General features: G+C 36.6%; 2 protein-coding genes across 3 annotated transcripts; both read right to left on the bottom strand.

The window, feature by feature from the left end:
• Positions 1-236: 236 nt before the first annotated feature.
• On the bottom strand, positions 237-13,016 carry LOC124634731 (synaptic vesicle glycoprotein 2C-like). 2 transcript variants are annotated; one of them, XM_047170392.1, is made up of 11 exons: positions 12,596-13,016; positions 6,113-6,274; positions 5,516-5,678; positions 4,893-5,014; positions 4,310-4,545; positions 3,867-4,018; positions 3,410-3,542; positions 2,629-2,745; positions 1,224-1,390; positions 668-795; positions 237-318 (listed from the first exon to the last, which is right to left on the bottom strand). In XM_047170392.1, the coding sequence occupies exons 1-11, from the start codon at positions 12,711-12,713 to the stop codon at positions 266-268; spliced, it is 1,551 nt and encodes a 516-aa protein (XP_047026348.1). In that variant the 5' UTR covers positions 12,714-13,016; the 3' UTR covers positions 237-265. The 2 variants fall into 2 exon arrangements, with proteins under 2 accessions (XP_047026348.1, XP_047026349.1); XM_047170393.1 differs by lacking the exons at positions 6,113-6,274; positions 12,596-13,016 and having other exon boundaries at positions 5,349-5,527.
• Positions 13,017-14,543: 1,527 nt separating this feature from the next.
• LOC124634716 (organic cation/carnitine transporter 7-like) lies at positions 14,544-19,877 on the bottom strand. The gene is made up of 10 exons (XM_047170377.1): positions 19,754-19,877; positions 18,802-18,963; positions 18,148-18,310; positions 17,705-17,826; positions 17,195-17,430; positions 16,744-16,898; positions 16,389-16,521; positions 15,783-16,060; positions 15,341-15,468; positions 14,544-14,669 (listed from the first exon to the last, which is right to left on the bottom strand). Exons 1-10 carry the CDS (start codon positions 19,875-19,877, stop codon positions 14,620-14,622), a joined length of 1,551 nt encoding a protein of 516 aa, XP_047026333.1. The 3' UTR covers positions 14,544-14,619.
• Positions 19,878-22,404: the final 2,527 nt, after the last annotated feature.

Raw genomic sequence — 22,404 nt, 5'->3', positions numbered from 1 at the left:
AGGTTATTAATGTAACCGCATTTTGAATTTGGATTTAAGTGCGCTTTCACACTTGCGCATTTTTTTACGCGCGTCATATTCCGCGCGGTTGAAAGACGTTACTGTCGCATACAACGGAATGGATTATTTTAGACAAATAAAAACCACGTAAAATAAATTTATTTATTTTTACAAGTAACTAAAAGTAGTAAATAAATGGGTATAAATCTTCTAATTTTTATAGAAACTATAATAAAATAATAGGAGGGTAGGTACTTAATTACTATCAAGAATGTATCTTACTATCTGAAGGTAAAAATAATGCAGCTACAGCACCACCTGCGAAAAATTAATATTTTCAGAAAAGACGAAGTAAAAGGTTTTTTCATATTTATCGTTAATACTTTACTGTCTATAGATAAAATCGTTAGCAAAAAATCTTTTACAAACTAAATTAACCTTTACGATTGGTAAGATACCTAACATAAAAAGTAATTTATTCAAAGTAGCCTGAAAATCAGCACTTTTTGAAGGTCTTTGCAAATGACAGTTCTCAGAACGCCTGCCCTTCACCACTTCGTATGTATTTTTGTTGGGAAGAAGAGGTGAGACACAATTCTGTCTGTATGGTTTGAAGAACCGGTTATATACAAAACATTACAATACAAAATTATAGAGTGTAACTTACTAAGTACAATCCCTGCGCCTGAGTACAACGCCACCGAACAGTGATCTGTCATGGCACCGCTCAGTATGTTAGTGCCGGCGAACGCGCTGAGCCGCGCCACCATCATGCCCAGGCAGGCTATCATGCCTCTGAAATGTGCAGTTTACTGTCATATATCATGCCATCATCTTCCGAGCCTATTTCTGACATCGCCGCTAAGTAGCAGTGTTTTACAAGGAGCGACTGCCTATCTCACCTCCTCAACCCAGTTACCCGGAGAATCGAATACACCTTGGCAAGACTGGTTGTTTCTACAGTTCAAAATGCCCTCCGAAACACAGTCCTTAGTGTGCAAGATATACTTAGAAAGTACATACAAACTTTGAAAAGTTGCATTGGTACTTGCCTGACTTGGAATCGAACCCACGCCCTCATACTTGAGAATTAGTTCTCTGCCCAACTAGGGAACCACGACATCCGACTAGCTTTACAATGGCAAAGTCTAAAGTACCAAACAAGCCCATTTAACAGCTCTTCTCAAGAATGAGTTCATATCAGAATATTGCCGTCAACTTACCTATAAGACGTAGGATACAAGTCCACGAAGTACGAGGATATGACTCCGAAGACCATGGCAGTGGTGAGGAAGATGTAGAACAACACTAGGCCTGAGAGTGCGTCACCAGTGTTGTTGATGCCGGCGCCTGCTGCCGCTGCTATCACCAGGATTATGATGGTCAGGGGCTGGGGAAGAATCTTTGCTTAATGTCTACTCAAAAGCTGGAAATGGTCATAAGTAGAAAAAAATCGGGTCCGCAACAACTTAGTAATATTGCTTTACGACCTTGTCACAAGTCATTGTTTGTTAGGAAAATTATTATAATTATCCTTTTCTTATCTTTTAATTGACATGCCTACTGAATGTCTAATATCAGATTAACGCGGTATTATTTAGTCATCTCTGGGTACAATATTTTTAAAGGAGTGTATCACAAAACATCACTACATAAGCACATTTAAAAACGAAACAATTTGACGAATTTACTTGACCACTTGCTTTCACGTTAAAATTGCTGAACCAATGTAGGCGAAGTAATTATGTAAATAACAATAATTGAAAATTATTAATTCTGTGAAAGGAGGTATAGATACATGTATTATTTAATAGGTATATTCTTTGAGATTCAGAAGCTAGTGCTCTAATAAATAATATTTGGATATACCGTATGGTCCCATTTCAGAGATCATAAACAAAATTCAATTAAAATGATCCAACCCATACTTACAACTATAATTTTGAACTTAAAACTAAATACCCAAAGCCTAGGTAATCGATTCTACAGTAATCAAGTAATTTGACGGTCATTAGAACTAAATGATTGGTGAACCAGTTTCAAGGTAACTTACATATGGGGTCACTAGATCTAGCCCTGATCTAGCCTAACTTGTTGTTGGTCTAGATTCTTTAATGATTTTGTGCCTTAAATTGCTGTCTTCAACTTGATAGACCTTAATTGATGCCCTAAGTGGTTGAATTTTCGCATGCATTTGATTAAATGTAATCGAACCTGTTCTTTGTGTGTGTTTTTCGAATCGCTGTAACTATTCAGCGATCCCCTCGAAATACATAAAGAGAGTTATATAATGCGAAGTGTGGATGATAAAATAGCGGTGTGAAAGTAATTCTCTCTATCTTTCGTGCATTACACAAAAACAAGCCGCCGAGCCAGAGAAACGATTTAAGGTACTTTTTACCCGGTTGCGGAAACACATACACAGACTTGTTAAACCGCAGGGAACAGCTAAGCAGTACCTACCTACATTATATTTCCTTATTTTAGAGCTGTAAATGAAAGGCAAGATAATTTTGCCCTTTCTGGAGCCCAAGCAGGACTACTAAACGGATTGTCATTACAGTTCAGCAAACATACAGAAGCCCTTACTTGAATATTACTGATTTGTAAGTAAAGATAGACACATACCTTTCTCCTGCCAGCACACTGCGAGATGATGGCGTTGAGTACAAAGAATGACATGCCGTGCGCGCAGCCCGCCCAGATGGTGTTATCTTCTATCGTATTCTTACATACGGAGACTTCCTGCAACAATAAAGAAATTTGAATATAAACAAAACATAGATCGAACCCAATAAATGAGATAAATGCCAGAAATAAAGAAACATGGTAAATATAGTCGAAGTGTAAATGATTTTTCTGATTAAAATTTTCAGTGTTCGAATTCGGGTTCGTGTACTGTGAACAAAAAGCATTTCTATGATTTATATCAGGATTATGAAAATAAGATAAAATTAAGGTATGTTGCCTATTGACGATTATCGTCAGTACAGTCATCTACACGATGCATGTAACTGGAGCAAGTTAACATGCGCAAGTGACAAGAGCACGCGGGTGGGTATTTTGCTTTGGAAAATGCGCGAGTCGCGGGACCCACACGTTTTTAAAATACATGTAACCTGCTCATGTGCCTCAATAAGTGCAAGCTACTTGCACTGTGTAGATGACCCTAAGATATAAACCATAATGTTATAAGATAACAAGATAGTATTATAAGATAACTAGGAGGAATTACAACAGGAGAGACAGCTGAGAATATCCTATAAGCCTAGGTATCTGCATCTGTATTAACATACCGGCTGATCATCAGCAGCAGTCGTGTTGGTGAGGTGGAGCAGGTCGCAGAAGGAGGCGTCGGCCGCGCTGGTGGCGTACGACGTGAAGAATATGTTGAAGATGTGTAACATACCGGCTGATCATCAGCAGCAGTGGTGTTGGTGAGGTGGAACAGGTCGCAGAAGGAGGCGTCGGCCGCGCTGGTGGCGTACGACGTGAAGAATATGTTGAAGATGGTCGGCAAGATTATTGCGAAGCTGTTGTTACTGAAACAAAAGCAATACACATTAAGGAAAACCAAAATCATATAATGCAGCTGAGAATATATCGCTCATGATCAACTTGCCATTTTAACATAAAAGGCGTTTCAGAACCAAATCTTATAGGTAATACTGATGAAAAGACTTTTACTTTCAAGATCATCTTTGACGCTGTCAGTAGGAAGGCACGAATACCTTAATAGCCAATTACAATAACCCTAGGAGTGGTAAATAGAGAAGACCATGATAGCAGTAATATAAGCAAGGACAACCAAGTTACGATTACTCAAGTAAATATTACTTTACTTATGTTATTAATTATGGTCTTACGCGATATAAGTGACGAAGGTGAGGTAGTACAGGAGCGCCGTTTTCCAGAGCAGAGGCGGCTTGAACAGAGGAGCGATTTGAGTCCAGAGAGACTGCAGGGAGAACACTCCCACCTCTTCCTTGTTGCCGTCTTCTAGGTAGATCTGTTTCACCTGAAAGAAAGAAGAAATATTAGTGCCTAATTAAAGTTTCGTAGCAAACATTGAAACGGCTAAGTTGTGTCGAGATCTCAGGAGCATTATTAAATTTTAATTCTCTTGGTACATTAAGTGCTATTCGAGTGTGTTTTTCCTACACAACTGGTGAAAAATTAAACTGAAGACGCGAGCGTATCAACATTTTCTTACATCGTTTTTCAGGAAGACTTTCCAAGAATCATTAATGACATTGGTTTTATTTGCCTTCTTTGGAAACTAAACTATCCTAATTAAGATAACACTTACAGCAAACTTATCCCCATCATGTCCATTAGCCACATAAATCCTCTTCAGGACTTGCACCGCCTCTTCATTCCTGCCGACATTGGCGAGGAACTTGGGGCTCTCGCTGTAGAACCACAGCAGCAGCGCGCTGAGGCCAAGCGGGAGCGCCATGATCAGGGTCAGGAGACGCCAGGGTCGGTAGGTGATTCCCAACAGGGGGATGCTGAAGTCCAACTTCATTATTAGGAAGGCCGTTACTGAAAAGGGATATGGTGTGTTTAGAATTTTATATTTTGGTGGTGAAAGCATGGTGAAAGTTAAAAAGAGAGCACAAATAATAAGTACTTGCGTTAGAATCAAGTATGTATGGCTATTGTTTAATCTAAATGAGATTTAGATCAAGACTAACGATATAGTAAGGTAGCTATATATTTAGTTAGGTAAGGTTAGATATAGGTTTTCCGCTTATGTACTTAAATAGCACTATTTTGTTTATTACTTTTTGTTCATTTTAATATTAAATGGAAGATTTAGTTAGATGAGGTGAAAATTATTGTAAGAAGAGCTAACATTACCACCATAATCACATAAGACAGCAACTCACTATAATACAGCGCAGGAGTAATCATAAGCGCACTGGTGATGAGCAGCATATACTTGGCGCGCACCCTGGTGCCACAGCACTCGCCAATCAGCGCGTAAGTTGCTGACTCTGCTGCACTGGATCTGATTGAGGAGGAAGCAGATCTTTAAAGATAAGGTTGTATTGGAGTAAGTTCAATGTGATCAATGATTCGGGGGAGTTATTGCTATAGACACCTGATGAGACACCACACATGATGCCAGGAGTAAAAGTGATAGTCGAGCTTTGAGCAAAACAAGCACAACTTAACGAATAAAACATGTTGCAAACGTGTGGAAGAATCTAAATAAAATTTGGTTGTCGAAAATTAACATGTTTTTATTTCAAGGACCAAAAATTTCAGCACTTAGACATTTTGAAGAAGTGGTGCTCTCTCACGTAAAGGCAATTTGGTTACCATGGTAACAATATACTCACAAAGTCGAGCTGATGAACCTGAGCGCAGCCAGCACCTGCCACGTGGGCGACAGGCTGCTGATGACGGAGCTGATGAAGCTGCCGCCCATGGCCCACATGAGCACCAGCTTCCTGCCTCTCGTGTCCGACAGGTAGCCCCACGGGTACGACATTACTATTATACTCACAAAGCCGAGCTGATGAACCTAAGCGCAGCCAGCACCTGCCACGTGGGCGACAGGCTGCTGATGACGGAGCTGATGAAGCTGCCGCCCATGGCCCACATGAGCACCAGCTTCCTGCCTCTCGTGTCCGACAGGTAGCCCCACGGGTACGACATTACTATTATACCTGGAGTTTAAGGTGAAATGGTTAAATAAACAGGATAATAAAATAATACCTAATAACAAAAAAAATATATAAAAATGAAAATGAAAATTATATGAAGGTTTGCTAGTAGGACTTTAGATGTATCAAATTGGTTACGTGACAAACACATTATGAGCAATTTGTCAATAATCCTCCAGATTACATAAAGGTGTACACAATACACTATATTTGGTCATGTAATTTACATCATCACCAAATGTTACTTTTATTGCTTCACCTAAGTATCTTTACTAAAAGCATCGTCGTCATAAAGCGAAAACCTCTAATAAAATTATCGTAAAATATTAATTATCGTAAGAAGAAAATGTTGCAAAGCACATCCTGCTTATTGCTCCTGAAAAATATGTTTTGAAGAGGCTATACATAGATTCCTACCCAAATCCCCTAAAACTCACCAGCAAAAGACATAGAGGACAGTATCCCAATCTGGCTGAGCGTGAGGTCCAGGTCACAGGTGGCCGCTGTCACAATGATGCCCAGGCCGAAGATGTCTATCCCCATCGCGATGATGAGCACGAAGCACGTGATCAGCAGCCCGTAGTTGTATCTGCCATGACCTGCAGTCAGGGTAGGGTTCAGTTAGTTGCGTGTAACTAGGTGGATGATTTTATGTGAGGGTATTAATTAATAGAAAAGATTCATCCGAGAAGTGGGTTTTTCTTTTTTTCCGATCTATCGGAATAAAAGGTGATCCGTTGTGGGTTAGCAGCAGTGAGTGAGAGTCAGACTTTAACTGGCTAAAAATCCATCGTGTTCCTTCGTAGGCCTTTTATGTACCAGGGCCGCGATAAATCTTTCGAACCATCCCGCAGCCCTAAGTGGGTGAAATTGTGGTGAAAAGCTAGTCTGTATTAATATTATAAAACTGATCAGTTTTATTGGTTGATCGAGCTAATTTCTGGACGTTTTGGTACAATTTGAAAAATTATTTCAATATCAGATATCCCATTTATCGAGTAGAATTATAGGTCTTTTATTTAGAACCCAAACTATCCCATAGTTCGGGTTACCGCGGTCCCTTCATACACAAATAACTCCAGAAGGAATGAAGGTGGGATGTAGTAAAAGTTTAACATTTTCTTGCCGAATGGTCATTTAATGAGGGTTTTCTAAAATGGCGTCCACGAGGTGGCAGCACCGAGGCGTCAGGTCCAGGTACCCGTCAAAGTGCTTATCTTTACTAGGAACCGTGACGATTTTAGTGATTTATATTGTATAATTAAAGCAGTGCATTAATGTTTAACAATTGCGGTTGAGTAGATAAAAAACGAAATCATATTGTGTAAACAAATTCTAGTACATTGCGTTATCTGCCTTTCAACGAGCTTTTCCTTAGTACCAGTGACTTTTGCACCCCTCTTTCTAGGCTCAATTTTTAGTTCGGAAAACTTATTCTGACTGTAGTCCATAATACAATCAATAACACTTCCAATATAACAGAATTTCAATAAGCAATAAGTTCGGACCCTAATAATTCCGTACTATTTGACAGCTGTTTGGACCAGAGGCATACGTGGCGCCACCCTGTGGCAAAAAAATTAGAGAAAACCCTCATTACTTGAATTTGGAATATTTTTATCCAGGTGCGTGCAAAAAAAAGTTTAGTTCCTCAAAATATAGCTGAAACTGGAAAAAACTAATTTAGGCTCGTGTTTCGGAAGATAACATGTGAAAACAAAGCCTTTGATAGTATCGTAATCTTATTGATCAAAATGATAACTTCTCTTGAAACTGATAACCTGCTTGAATCACATGAATGATAAGTTTTTCTTTGTTATTAACCGATTTGACATAAACATCTTGAAATCTCAATCTCTTAAAACACAAAGTTCATATTCTTACTCGTGCCAATGAGGCATGTGTATCTAGTAAATAATCCCACCAAAAACATTAAATGTAAAAAAATGCCAAGTCTCTCGATGCAGTCTTTCCATCGTAAAAAGTTTTGAGATCTCATAGAAGCCAAGTCCTATTCAAAATATTTTGTAGTTATAAATCAACATTTAGTAATTGTATCAATAGTTTTCTTTATATTATAATTATAGTGACTTGGCAATGAGCACAAGAAGAAACAAATAAAACGGCATATTTGGATTTAATTTTCTTTTGGTTTATCCGTGTCGTCCCAACCGAATTTCGGCAACGGCAGTCAGTCTTAGTGTACTCTCGATTCATTTACTTTCTTAAGCGATGGCCCGTAAGGTATTCTTAATTATTATATTGGAGCATGTAGTCGGTAGTGACCATCATGATTCACACATAACAAATCTGATCACTGGTCTCGTCAGTAATATTTGCACATAATTCCAGGCAGCAAGCAGCTTTTAATTTGTGCTCATTGCCAAGTCACTATAATTATAATATAAAGAAAACTATTGATACAATGAAAGACTGCATCGAGAGACTTGGCATTTTTTTACATTTAATGTTTTTGGTGGGATCTCATTTATTTTTTGTAAGTGTATTTCTTCCTTTTTTTTCACGTTCCATTACACTATATTTACAATTACTACTATAACAATATATTAATAGGGCTTAAACTTATATATATATGTATAATAAATAACTAACTAAATAAATATATATCTACTAACTTACAAACTATAACTAGCTAAACTAAATAACACGTGAAGTTCTCCGAATATCAGTTATCACTACAATATTTTTTAGTTTCGAAATTGTTTTTCATAGACAGATGGCGCTATCAAATGAAATTTATCGAATTATTTTGAAGTACTACTTAGACTGCGTTTTGTAACGAAACCATAGCGCGATTCAGACAGGTACAACACCATCTATCGAGCGCGCATACAATATTTATCGCAATACAATGGAGTTTTAGCTTTATTAATTTAATGAATTATGAACTTTATTTATTAATGTCCCGACATTATTATTAATTGAATAGGTACTTAAACAACGAACAAAGTTAACAATGCAGTCAAAATCCATACATAATGTTCTTGCCAAACCGCAAATATAAAATTGTTTTCTATGGCATATTATTTTTTAATGTTTTTATAATTTTTCCTTTATATGTGGCTGATGACCTATCTTGGTGCAAAATTTGAAGTTTCTAAGTCTGCTAGAAGTACCTTAGATTTTTGATGATCTGTCAGTGAATCAGTGAGTCAGTGAGTCAGTGAGTGACAAAATGGTGTAACTTTGATCGACCGTAACTCCTAAACTATTAATTCAATCGGCATGTAATTTCGAACTTAAGCTTGTTCTAATGCCTACTATTATTCACCGAAAACCTAAACTCCTAGCTTTGTCCACGTCGAAGATATAGGAGGGGCGAAACAGCCGCGAATCGCTTCGAGAAAAGATGGTACGGCCGTGCCCGTTTTGCTCGAGACTTGGCTGGGGCACTGCCGTGCCCCCAGATGTATCATCATCCTCCGAGCCTTTTTCCTAACAATGTTGGGGTCGGCTTCCAGTCTAACCGGATTCAGCAGAGTACCAGTGTTTTACCAGTAGCGACTGCTTATCTGACCTCTTCAACCCCGTTACCCGGGCAAAACGGTTCTTATATGTATATATTAGCAAATAAACAGACTGACTTGCTTCTGATTATTACTACTTTATAATAATTTTACAATTGTTCATTGATAACTTTGCTGTGATTATAAGTACAATAAGCCGTCAGTAGGTATATAAGTTATCTCTGATAAAGGCAAACATTTACACAATGCAAGTTACAAGGTAAGGATTTTCATGCAGTTGCAGCAGTCCAGTGCTACAGGAAGAAAATAGGTAGGTTCTTGAAATAATCTTACTTCTTTCAGTTTTGAGTTTAAATTGTGTTCGGATACCACTTCAGTACCGAATCACTACAAAAATAATATTCATACAATCTATTCTATCTTCGAACGTGGGTCTCATCCGTGTGTCACAGCTATAGTCATGTTGTTGGTAACTAAACCATAGCGCGATGCAGGAATCACACGCTTTGTGACAACGCCATCTAGCGAACTTAAAAGTAAACTTGACTTGCGAATTGTATATATGGTTATAATACAGTAATTTTGATAGTATTAGTAATGATAATTGAATAAGATTTCACAAAGGAATTAAATAATATTTTAAAATAAAAATTCCAAAAAGGATGTTCTCAATTCGATTTGAAAAAAGCCTACCTACAATAGGACATAGGGATATAGGGACATAGGGACAGAAAAAGTGATTTTGTTTTATACTATGTAGTGATATGTAGTTAATGTATTTCTAAAATCATTACAGTATGAATCTTTAATCAGGTCCTCTTTTATTTTCTTTAAGAACATAGTATTTAAGAAAACAATTTGCTAATAACATATTCTTGACTTTTCATTACAATAGGTATTCGTTTGTTGAAAACCTTGACACATTAGGCACGGCTGTTAATGGCGTTCTTTACATAACTAAGTAGCTAAATTGTATCTTTTGTTGAGGAAACTGAATCGTACAAACAATAGTAACACGGGCGGAAAATCCTACACATCAGTATAATTTTTGCAAATCTGCGGTTTGTACATATATGTGTCTTGTTATATTTTTTACATGAATTGTTTAAAAACTATTCTCAGATGAATAATTTGATTTGCAAAGCAATGATGATCTCTGAGCTAGTTCTCAAAAAACTAGTGCGTCTTTTGAAGGTCGTCAAATTAAATAAACTACCTAGTTGAAAACCTGAATCAACGACTACTCAACATTAGGCATACCTACTTTTGGAAATTGTGAGATCGCGTATTGGTAGAGCAAAGGTGGCAAAGTATTATTCACTTAACGTGAACTTTAATGGCCTTACTACAAAAACTTTAACGCCTGGTTTACAGTTGTCTAAAAATTTTGTGGCTGCAAAATGAACCATATGTCAACGTCATAATTTGACATTTTTTTAGACAAGGCTTAAACTGACGTTTAAAAGTTTTTGTGGTAAGACGGTTAGTGTTAAGTATAAAAATATGTTTGTTTCTTCAATTGCTTACACTATCTTATGTAAGTAACTGATTCAATAGTTTTTGTGCCTGTAATCGAGGTCGCCAATTCAACGTACACTGCATGCTACAATGCGCTACTTAATTCCCAATGGTAATCTTCACCGTTTATACCAAGACTAAAAACTTTATGGTTTATACAGAGATTGACTAAAGAATAGTAGTCCTACAGTTAAATGAACTCATATCAGAAGCAATATTCCAATTAAATGCAATAAAAGTCTAAACATTTCATACATTTTAAATATTTTTAACTAATTGAACTGGCTTTAAGATGTATTTTCAATTAATCGTCTTTTTACGTTTATTTCATAGCAGCATTTCATTCTTGTCTGAGGTCATCTCATAAGTACCCAGGTACCTAACGTTCTTTTTATCCATGGCTTTTCATACAATCCGTACAGTTCTGTGAACGATAATATTTAGCTTAATGTTTCTTTTTCTATTGGTTAAAAGGTCTATGCCCAGTGGAGAGTCCTTGCAAATTTTTTTTCAAACCTCTAGTTCTAACACGATACGATTAACTTCATATTTCTTATTGCTCATCTCCTTATCTACTCCCGTGATAGTCTCGTGACCTCTCTGTCTGTCTGTATGTCACTTATCAGCCAAGTGAGTGCTCATCTCATCGAATCTCTTGATCTGGTTTTGTTTAAATCAATAGATTTGTTGTCAAATATTTGTTTATCTTATCAATTGTCGATTTGTTTGAGATGTTTGGTTTATATGTCGTAGGCCTAGGATGAGAACAGAATTCAGTGCGAATGCACTTACGGCCGGTTCACACATGTCTCCGTTTTACTGTTCCGTTTTATCGTGTACGTTTTTTTTTCGTCGATGGCGTATGTAGTTGTATGAGTGACTTCACACATGGCACAGTATTCTGTATACAACTACATACGCCATCGACGAAAAAAAAACGTACACGATAAAACGGGACAGTAAAACGGAGACATGTGTGAACCGGCCGTTAGGCGTATTGTTAACATTATAGCTGCTGTTATGCTTTTCCGTGACTTTCTCGCGGCAATGCTTGATGCTGACGGTGCGTGCTTCTCGTCATCTTCTCATGACGAGTTCCTTCGCTCTCAACTGCACCTGGTTAACTGGAAGCCGAGCCCATTATAATTTGGAAAAGGTTATGCAGATGATGGATGTACTGTTCTGATCCTGGATGTGATTCCCAGGCTGGGCGTGTATCAATATCAATGTAGGTAATAAAGATTTGTATTTGAAATAACAAAAAAATAATTAATGGTCAATGACTTATTAACTTTTTATTTCGAAACAACTCAAAAAATTTAAACCAGTTTTTGCAAATTTTCCTTATTCTGTATGCACGTGTTTAGAAACACGATATTCACAAAACATTTACATACAAACTTACTACATCTCTGTTTTCGCAACTCTGTTTCATTTCTGGTCTGATTTTGATGTTTCTTCGATTTTGACACCAGCGTTATCAAAGTAGTAATGATGGATCCCCGCTGACTGTGACAAGGTATTGTTCCAGGTTCAAGGGTACATAGAAGGAATAAAGGTGGGTTTCAGTCAGCAAAAGGCTGACACTCCCTCCCTTTTGCACTCACAGTATGATGGGTCATTTGATCATTTCCCACAAAAAAGGTGATTGTAGTTTATCACGTCTTCTCAATCCATGAAGGTGTACATTTTATAATAATAGAAGATCTTTTCCGACTTTTCGTAGCGAAAAAATGCTTTCTTTGACTAGCAAAAATAATTATTTCTCAACTATTTGAATTTCTAGTGTTCAAATTGTTCTGGTTATAATGAATTGTTTGTTTACCACATCTGTAATTTCTGTAATACAATTTATTGATATCTAGCTATTAATAATACCTTGTCTACTTAATTATACAGTCATTATTAACTCACCGGTAATTTCCAATGCTTCTTCGTAACTGTATTCCGTCTTGCTGTGATCTACAGAATTCATTTCTATATTGTTTATATGTCTTTTATTTATATTATAACTATTCTTTGAAGGCGCCATTTTTATTGAAGATTTTAAATTTAATTTATTTTCTAGAGTAAATTCTTATTTTTAAATACTGATTTTCGTGTATAAGTTATGAAATTAATAATCTGGTAACCATATTTGTTGATTTTAATTAACTATTTTACGATACTTCAAATACAAAGTTAGAACACTAAAATATTAATTTCAAGTCAAGTTTTTGTCGTCATAATCACTGTAACACAATTCTGTGGCCTTAAGCACTATTGTTGATGTTTTTACAATGTTTTTGTTATTAACAATAAGCAGTATAAGTGTTTCTCAGTGTGCACTGAGTTGTAGACTGATCAGAAACTCAGTATTAAGTGGAAGGTCGGCTTATCTCATCGTTGCGATATTGTTTTTGTAAGAAATGGCGGGTTTTAGTTTCTTTCTACTAAACTTATTTTTTATTTTATGTTTGGTTATATGGTAGAATTTATTTGTGAATTAAATAAGTGTCGTTTGCTATTTTTTGCGAAGAAGCTGAGTTATATTTGCGTAACAAAAAATACAAATTAAGAAACCTTTTGCGATGCAAATGAATGTGCGTTCCAGCCTAGTATCTACTTAGTTGGTAAATAAATGTGACAGACGAGGATTCTAATTAAAACAGGTTTACAATATTATTAAGAGTGAAAAATCTGACGATGATGTTTTTTTATAATCTTATTAAGTTATTTTTGACATATTTACTTATTTGGGAAACATAAGTATGTTAAAACAAGAGGAATGAGATGATCTTGAGATAACCTGACATAATAGTGTTAAGCATTAAGCCGATATACCTACATCTAAATCTATGATATGCAGAAAAAACTCAGTTTCCGATACACAGATAAACAATCATTCCACTATGATCTAATAGACTTTATTGTAAAATCTAGACTATGTCAACATTTCACAAAAATGGAAATCAACAAGTTTCCCTGAAACTTGCTCGCGGCAGGACCTCATGAGTGCATCCGGCCGTGCTCTCGCTGTGGCGGCATATTGGGCTGACAAAGTGTAGTCTCACTATAAGACATGTCATCGACACGAAAGAAGAAGAAGAAGAACAAAAATGGACTTTTAGGTCACTATAGAAACTAGTAGGTATCTCTTCTATTCTTATGTTTTTGTCTCCAATCCGGATTCAATTGGCAGGAGCTGGATGCGAGAAGCCGAAAATCGATCTCAGTGGCGTGCACTTGGAGAGGCCTATGTCCAGCAGTGGACTGCTATAGGCTGATGATGATGATGAATCCGGATTCAAGAATAGTCTTATTGAAAAGGTATATAGGTAAGCACAACTGTACATTTCAGCAAGTACTTACACACGTGCACCTGTGTAGTTAATCTACCGAAAAATTATAGTTTATTATTAAAGAGTCTAGTCTAGCAGATGATCTATGAAAAATAATTTTATTAGGCTGCAACTGTTTTCTGTGTTCAGCTACTTAAGTAACTAAAGTACTGTTTAAATAAAGATTTTTTTTCGCGAACGTTTATTTTGTCGGCGAATGAGTAAATGGACCTGAATCTTCTACGCAATCTGTAAATAATCATTTGTTACTTAGGTTTTGTCTCGATACCGTAACAATAGCGCTGAATTTTACGCAGTTTACGTTGACGCAGAGATCTGTCTTGATCTTTAAAAAAAATATTTTTATGAAAATACACGTGTTTTCGTCTTAGTTACGGTACTTACATAGAAAAATTAAACGTGACATTATAATACAATAAAATGTATATCAAAATATCCTGTAAAAAAATATCCGATGATTTAAAAAGAAAACAATCTAGCGAGACATTGGGAATCATGAAAGAAAAAAACAATCAGGTTGGTCTGTGTTTATTTATTTACAAAACAAAAGTAAAAAATACTTAAAAATAAAATACTATGGAATATGTATCACACGGTTTATTTTTTCCGTATATCTGGCGGCAGCAGACAAGCAAATGCGGCTGCAACTAAAAAAGAGAAATAGAATACATGTTATTTTTTTTCTAAATGTTAGTAGACAAAATACATGGGGCCATGTAACAGCAATCAACCAATATATCGCAGTTCAAAGACAAAAAAAAAATACGTGTGGCACTCGGGGACTGCCGCGGTAAAGCTATTGCATAGCATACTGTATCAACTTATGCAATTATAATTATTTATTTTTATTTTTTATTTTATTCATACAGTATTTCTTTTTCTTTAAATACTATATAAATAACTATCTCGTCTCGAATCGATAAATACTTATACACCTATATACTTTCTCACAAACAGCTGATTATGTATTCGTCCGATTTCGGAGCAGCTCGTCTCGATTCGGGCGAGTTCCGTAAAGTCGTACAATACGTCTAATCGCACGACACACAGCGCCGTGTCGAAGACTGCCGAACTGACACGACGTTAGACGATGCATGGCCTTCAAGCCACACCTCCGAGCGTGAGGTTTTTTCGTTACGGAATTTCTGGATTTGGTCCCCGCGCTCAAGGCCTGCGATAGAAGCTATGCAATAGCTTAAAAATGATTTTCAATTAAAACCAATGTTTTCTAAAAATCAATCAAGATCTCAAGGCTGGTCATCAGCTTACTTCAATACAAAATACACCCTCGAAACGTAACAATAAAGTTTAAACTTACTCATCATAAGTCCTCCGCAGACGTAGAACACGGAACTGCAATGTGACATAATGAAGGCACCGAGGACGTTGACCCCGCCCAGTGCGCTCAGCCGAGCTACCATTACGCCTATACAGGCTGCCATGCCCCTGGACATGGAAGATAGGGAGAATTAGAAGTGGAAAATAATGTTCTTGGTATGGGAGAGAAAAGTGATAGCAATGTGTTGCTTTCCAGATAGTTCGGAAAAGAAGGTAAATGTGAATTCGATAGGAGTAAAAAACGTAAAGAGCAGGAGCGGGTTAAAGAGAAGGATATTTGTGAACTAGGAACCGATGTATTTAACACAGGAGATGTGAGTCTAAACTCGGTACCTGCTTGTGTCCAATATTATCAAATAGAAAACCTCAAGATGCGGTCAAACTTAAAAATATAAGGTTATCAAACAAAAATTTGTGCTTACCTATAAGAAGTAGGATACATATCAACAAAATACGTATAAATGATCCCAATACACAGCTCATTGGTCAATAACCCAAAGAACATGATAAAGCTGGTGATATTGTCCTTCACGAGGGCAGCTCCCACCGAGGAGACAGCAGAGAAGGTCATGATTATGATCATGAGCGCTTTCTTCCTGTGCGCCAGCTTGGTGACGACTAGCATGATGATGACGAAGGTGACGCCTTGCGCGAGGCTCGACCAGACTAGGCTGATGTCCATTGTTGAAGTGCATTCGAACTGGAAAATTAAGTGGACTCTTTAGTAATATTGTATTGTCATTTTGCCTACTCGCATGCTTTTCCTGACGAGAAAGACATCGCCCATATGCATTCTAACTTGTTATTTTGCATTTAAACCTTAAAGTATATGACGAACTTGTCAATTCTAACGAATATGTAAGTTAACTCTTCACAAGCAAACAAAAATTATTAAAACGGATCTTTTTGTCAATCTGTAGGTACAGATTTATAACCTTGATTAGCACATAGGAACTAATTATCTGAACATCCATAAAATTCTACAGTTACACAATGGTAGACTATAATAACATAGCACTAAATCTTACATCTTCGGTAGTGTTATTGCTATTACTGGTGATCATTTCGCACATCCCAGTTGCAGCGCCAGCATCCTGGGAGTTCAAGCCTTCAGAAAACTTCTCCGCCAGGTAAGGAAACCAGATGAAGAAGCTGTTGTTACTGAAATCAAAACGTTTGTAGAATCTTAGGATATACATCCCTGAAATAAACGGGTCACCAAACGGTAAACTTAGATTTTGATGCTTTGGGGAATTATAAAGAAGTGAGGGTGGCCTGGGCAGCACATAGCTATTATTATAGTTAAACCCAAAACAGAGATGGTTCACGAACACTACATTGGCAATTTCATAATAAGAGATGACGATGAATTTAAGAACTTACGTGCTAAAAATGACGGCAGTAAAGAAGTACAACAGAATACTCTTCCATAACAGTGGGGGTCTGAACAGTGGCACTATCTGTTCCCACAGAGACTCCATCAAAGAAGCATCCTTACGACGATCATTGCCTACTTCATTCAGGATTATTTTCTTGCACTGAAAAACAGAAATAGCATTTGACAATTCGCAGAAAACATCTGAAAATATACTCTAATAACTTGATGGTTTGAGTTTGAAATAAAGAAAGTATGGTAGAAATTATCTATAACAATCTATCGAAATCAACAATCATTAATTTCTAATTGCTTATCGATCGAATTGATAATTACGATAAGAACATCGTAATTATTATTTACTAATAATTATTATGTGCTTTCTAGTAGTCAGGCTGGTTTACCTGAAGATAAATAACTACACAAGATAACAAGATAATACTAGAGTGACGTACTCACAGGATATTTCTCCCCCTTTCCATTATTTCTCCTCCAAATCTTCCTCAGGCAGTCCACAGCCTCATCTTCCCGGGAGACATTGACCAGGAACTTGGGGCTCTCGTAGAAGAACTGTGTGCCTAATGCTCCGATACCCAGGGGCAGAGCCAGGGTGAGGGCTAGGAGACGCCAGGGGGTGAATGTCATCACGCCCATGTCGTAAGAGAAGTCGAGGTTCAAGATCCAGTAGCCTACGGCTGAAAAGCATTAAAAAGGTCATAGTACACTAGAACGACCAGCATGAATTTTAGTTATTTATTTACTTGGTAACTTCGTTATTTATTTACTTGGTAACTTCTTTGTTTATTTACTTTTCTTATTTACTGCGTTACTTCTTTACTTCGTTGCTTATAGAAAGATTTTATCATCTTTAAAACAACATTTGATGTTTGACGTTTATTATGTGTCAGACTGAAGCTCTGAAACCAGGGTCCTAGTAGATGAACCCCACGATGATAAGATATTTCTTACCAACGTAAGCTGCTAAGCTGAAGTCTAAAACACTGGTCATGATTAGCATGTAGGAATCCCTCACTCTCTCTGCGCAAGATTCACCCAGCAGTGTGTATGATGCTGACTGCGCGCAGCTGCACCTGTAACATTAAGTTTTTATTTAGTAGACGCCATTTAGAAATACCCAGTATCCCCAATAGTTCGATTACTACCAGACTTAGGAATTCTATGACATTTTTGCAATCTTTATATATCAAAATTCACTCTTTAAATGTTTTTAAAATGATTCACAGTAGTAAAAGGGAATTTGAAGAGTTCAATCAGATGATATAGACTAGTAATGACAAACTTGAGCACCGCCATCAGCACTCAGTTGTTGGAGAAGGCGCCGATGCTGGACACCACGAAGCTCGCCCACATGGCTTTGATGAAACTAAACAAGTTAGTTCAAGAATACTCACAGACTAGTGCTAACAAACTTGAGAACTGCCATCACCACCCAGTTGGGAGAGAAGGCGCCGATGGTGGACACCACGAAGCTCGCCCACATGGCTATGAGGAGGCTCTTGCGTCGACCCTGAGTGTCGGAGATGTAGCCCCAGGGGTACGCCATTACTATTGGACCTGGAATTTGAAAGTTATGCTTGAGTAATAAATGTGTCAGGAAGACGTCTAAACCTAATATTTCAAAGTTGCAAAATAAATTTTTTGCACACGCTAACCTCAGAAATAACTGATCCGATTTGAAGAAAAACCTTTGATTGTTAGATAGCCCATTCATTGAGGAAGGCTATATGTTACTTTTTTCGAGTGAGTTAAGTAGTTCTCACGTGACGTGGCTAGAACCGCTGTCTTCCAGTACACATATTCCAAGACCATAGATAGTTCTTTACGAACCAGACTAACTGGTTTTTCCCTCCTTCTACCTTTGAATCATAATACATCGCATAACAGCCATATTCTAACTTGGTTCAACTATAGGTTTTATACCTTTGATATCATAATCAACAGAGAATAAATTTATTCAAAATGAGAACCTCCTAATTTGTATTTTGGCGAAAAGAAACCTGAATTAAAGCTCGAAAGAACTGTCTACTATCTATCATTATACATACCAACAAAAGGCATGGACAGCAGCACACTGGTCTGGCTGATATCCAGCAGGAAGTCGCAGGTGCAGCCGCTGACCACGACGGAGAAGCCGAACATGTCCACTCCCATGGCAAGGGTGCAGGTGCTCAGGGTGATCAGCAGCCCGATGCTGTACCAGCCGTTACCTGGAACGAGGATTTACGGAGTTAGGAAATATTGGCCCTTTAAGGCGATACCTCGAAATTAAACAATTTTTTTACGTTAATTTTAATTTAAGAATACTTATTCGAATATTTTTTTTTATAGGTGTTTGTTGACTATATTTCCTAGATTAATCCAGAAAAAATCAGAACTTACCTCTAAAAATAACATTTTATGAATTTTATGTCGTAGTCATGTACTTTCTGTCACATTAAAATAATGAAGAATGTAGATAATATCTTATTAAACATTAATCAGAAATCAGTTTTCAAAGAAACATAAAATTGAATTTTTAATATTTTTTTATTTAGTATAGCGCTTACGTTATTTTTTTTCGCGCAGGTTGCATGTTTCCTCTCTCTATCTATTTACGTTACTATCGCATAGTTCTATCCCTCTCAACCATTTACCCAGTTCGCCCGTGAACATCGCAACGAGGTATCGTCTTAACTTGACAAAATACTTATTGACGGTTGTTTTCTTCGCTTTTTCTGGAGTTCATAGGATCAAGTTGGAAACAAACTTCATAGTAAACGCTTAATCAGGATAAAACACCCATTCCGGCCAGATATCTGATAATTTTAATGTATTGAGAGCCAGATCTCGAGCGAATTAGTCGCCCGAGATCTGGCGAGTGGCTAGTTTGAAGTGAGCGAGGTTTAAAGAACCGGCTTTAGTGCTCGGTTTAAACTAGTGCCTCGAACAAAAAGAGGTCTTACCCTAGCCTTAAGCCGGTACTTTTTAAAACAAAGTTTTACTATAAGGTGGACTTACCCGCTAAGTTAATGGCTTCGCCATAAGTGTAGACTCTATCTTCCTGTGCATTACTTGTTATAGTTACAATACTTTTAGGTAAACTGTCTCCTCTATTCTGCCTGGTGCCCGTTTTGTTTTCCATTTTGACTCTAGAACATTGAAGAATTAATTAAACCTTGTCTAGTGTAGAACCTTAACCAAATTAGTTCCTAATTATTTGTTTGTGTATTTTGGATTTCTAAATAAATGTATTCGTCAGCCTCTTTACCATGAGTTAAATAGAAATAAGAAAAAAACTTGGTTTACCTACCTATAAGCTCCCTAATCTTTTAAGAATTTGTGCCAACAATTCGATAAGTACTTCATACATTAATTTATTTTATTTAAATATTGTGTTCATTACCATATAATTATATGTATTCCTAATTAACGAGAACACCTGTCTAACGTCGATACATATTTATATTATTCGCCTCAGAGTTCAAATATTTCATGTTTTATAAAATAGGCTTTTCAAATTATTTCCAGTGTGTGTGACTGATGTGAATACAAAGTATTTATTTACGAATACAATTAATATTTGAATGACAAAGAAATGTGGGTGTTAATTTAAACTGTGTTGTATCGGCAAATTACAGGAGTCACAATAGTACAGTGTAATAGCTGAACCTCCATTCGGCAGTCAAGTAAAAGTCTAAATCGATCTTTGAGAGATTATTTCAGAAAATGTACTTAATGAAACCACAAGAAACAGCTAGTTAACAAAATACCTACCAAAAGTATCTTATCATATTAAATGGGAACAGAATTAGAATATTACATTGAGTTGGTAGTTAAAAACGTTTTGTATTAACTTATGGCGAAGTGGATTAATGTGACCTACAGAAGATAAAACAGGTCTTGATAATACTTCTAATATCTGGAGAAGTAATAAATACCTATCTAAAGAAATGGAAAAGAATAGAATTTTATATTATGTATTAGTTGTATACTCGAATAAAAAGCCCTGAGCCACTGAGCCACTGAGGCAACATTCTTATCATTACAACAATACAACCACAAGCTGTTTCTCGAAAAATAGTACTCGTACCCGGATAACATATAGTTTATGTCATCTGGAGATGGTGAAGCTTCCCAATAGCGAAATAAGTTTTCAAACGGGTTCAATTGTTTCTGAGCCTTCAGGGTACATTCAAACCAAAAAATGATCAGATTAATGTACACTAAAACTATTAAATAACTAGCAATTAAAATATAATTTAACTGTCTTATGTAGACTAATAACCAAATCAATTAAACATGGTCATGATAAAATATGACATAATGATATTTATCACTTGTATTATTTATTTCATAGGTATCTATTATTGTAAAGCAGATTTTCAACATTTTCCGGTCTGTCACTACTTCAATTAAAAACAGATAAATTACCTATAGCCTATAGATAATTACCTATATTTACCTGTACTTAACACGTTTCGTATTATTAAACTTTAATTAAAATTAAACGTCAATCATTTTCTACCACTGACTTAAATCACATCACACAAAAAATTAAAAAAAACCACTGTCTAAAAAACAAACACTTGCTCTAAATTGGAAAATATCCGCACATTCTAAGCACCGACTCACGCGCACAGCGTCATGACAACGACTGCGGTTACAAATTAAAATTATACTTATTAACGTTTTCTGAGCATCCTTTTAACTTTTGTTATCAGGTGTCTTTATTCACCTTACAGAATATTTATTATAATTAACACTGGCTATATAGGTATAGTTACTTTTCGGCAAATATGTTTCTGTAAATAGTTAGCTTGATTGGGCGCCTAAACTGGGCGTAAACCTAGTTTGAATGTGAGACCTTTCATAAAAAAAATCTTTATAACATTAACAGTACTTGCACACTGTAGACTAAACAGTCTAGTTAGTCAGTTTTTTAAAGAAAATCTTTTATTTAATTCAAAGTTTTCAGTCGATCTGATACCGGCTAAATACTGATCTTATGTTATGTGCGTCTGCGTACTTATGAAACGCCCAACTGTCAGCCGACTAAAATTCTGCAGTGTACGGGTATTCTTAAGGCATTTTTTCTCCACATTATAGTACATTTGTCAAGGTAATTGTTTTTCAAAATTGATTCGTTTCGTTATTAATTTCCAATCGTCCATAGCGAGAATACTTTGAGATTATTACAATAGAACTACTGGTTTAGACTATTTCCTACTAGGCTAAGTCAAAGCTAATGATCGGTCGATCCTAAAGTTAAGCAAAGCGCGATCGGTCCACCGATGGATTACCATCTTGCCATAACGAGAGAACTCGTGCCTGTTTCGGAAAGCACAATAAACTGTAGGTCCCGACTGTCATTTAAACATCTTATCCAATAGAAGCCAGAAAGACTGACAACCAGTCTTACCAAGGGGTATTGGGTTGCCTCGGCAACTGGGTTGCGGAAGTCAGATAGGCAGGTGCTCCTTGTAAAACACTGGTACTCAGCTGCATCCAGTTAGACTTTAAACCGACCCCAACATAGTTGGGAAAAGCAACCTGGGTTCCAAATTATATTTGGACCGAATTTTATCTAAAGTGATTCTGCTAATTGTAGTTTAGTGTATCAGACAGACATAAGATAGCAGTTATTTTCGCATTGACAATTATTTGGAAGG

The sequence above is a fragment of the Helicoverpa zea genome, chromosome 11, assembly GCF_022581195.2.
Source record: "Helicoverpa zea isolate HzStark_Cry1AcR chromosome 11, ilHelZeax1.1, whole genome shotgun sequence".
Taxonomy (NCBI): domain Eukaryota; kingdom Metazoa; phylum Arthropoda; class Insecta; order Lepidoptera; family Noctuidae; genus Helicoverpa; species Helicoverpa zea.
Note: the sequence above shows the minus strand (reverse complement) of the source record. Positions and strands in the feature narration are given on the sequence as shown.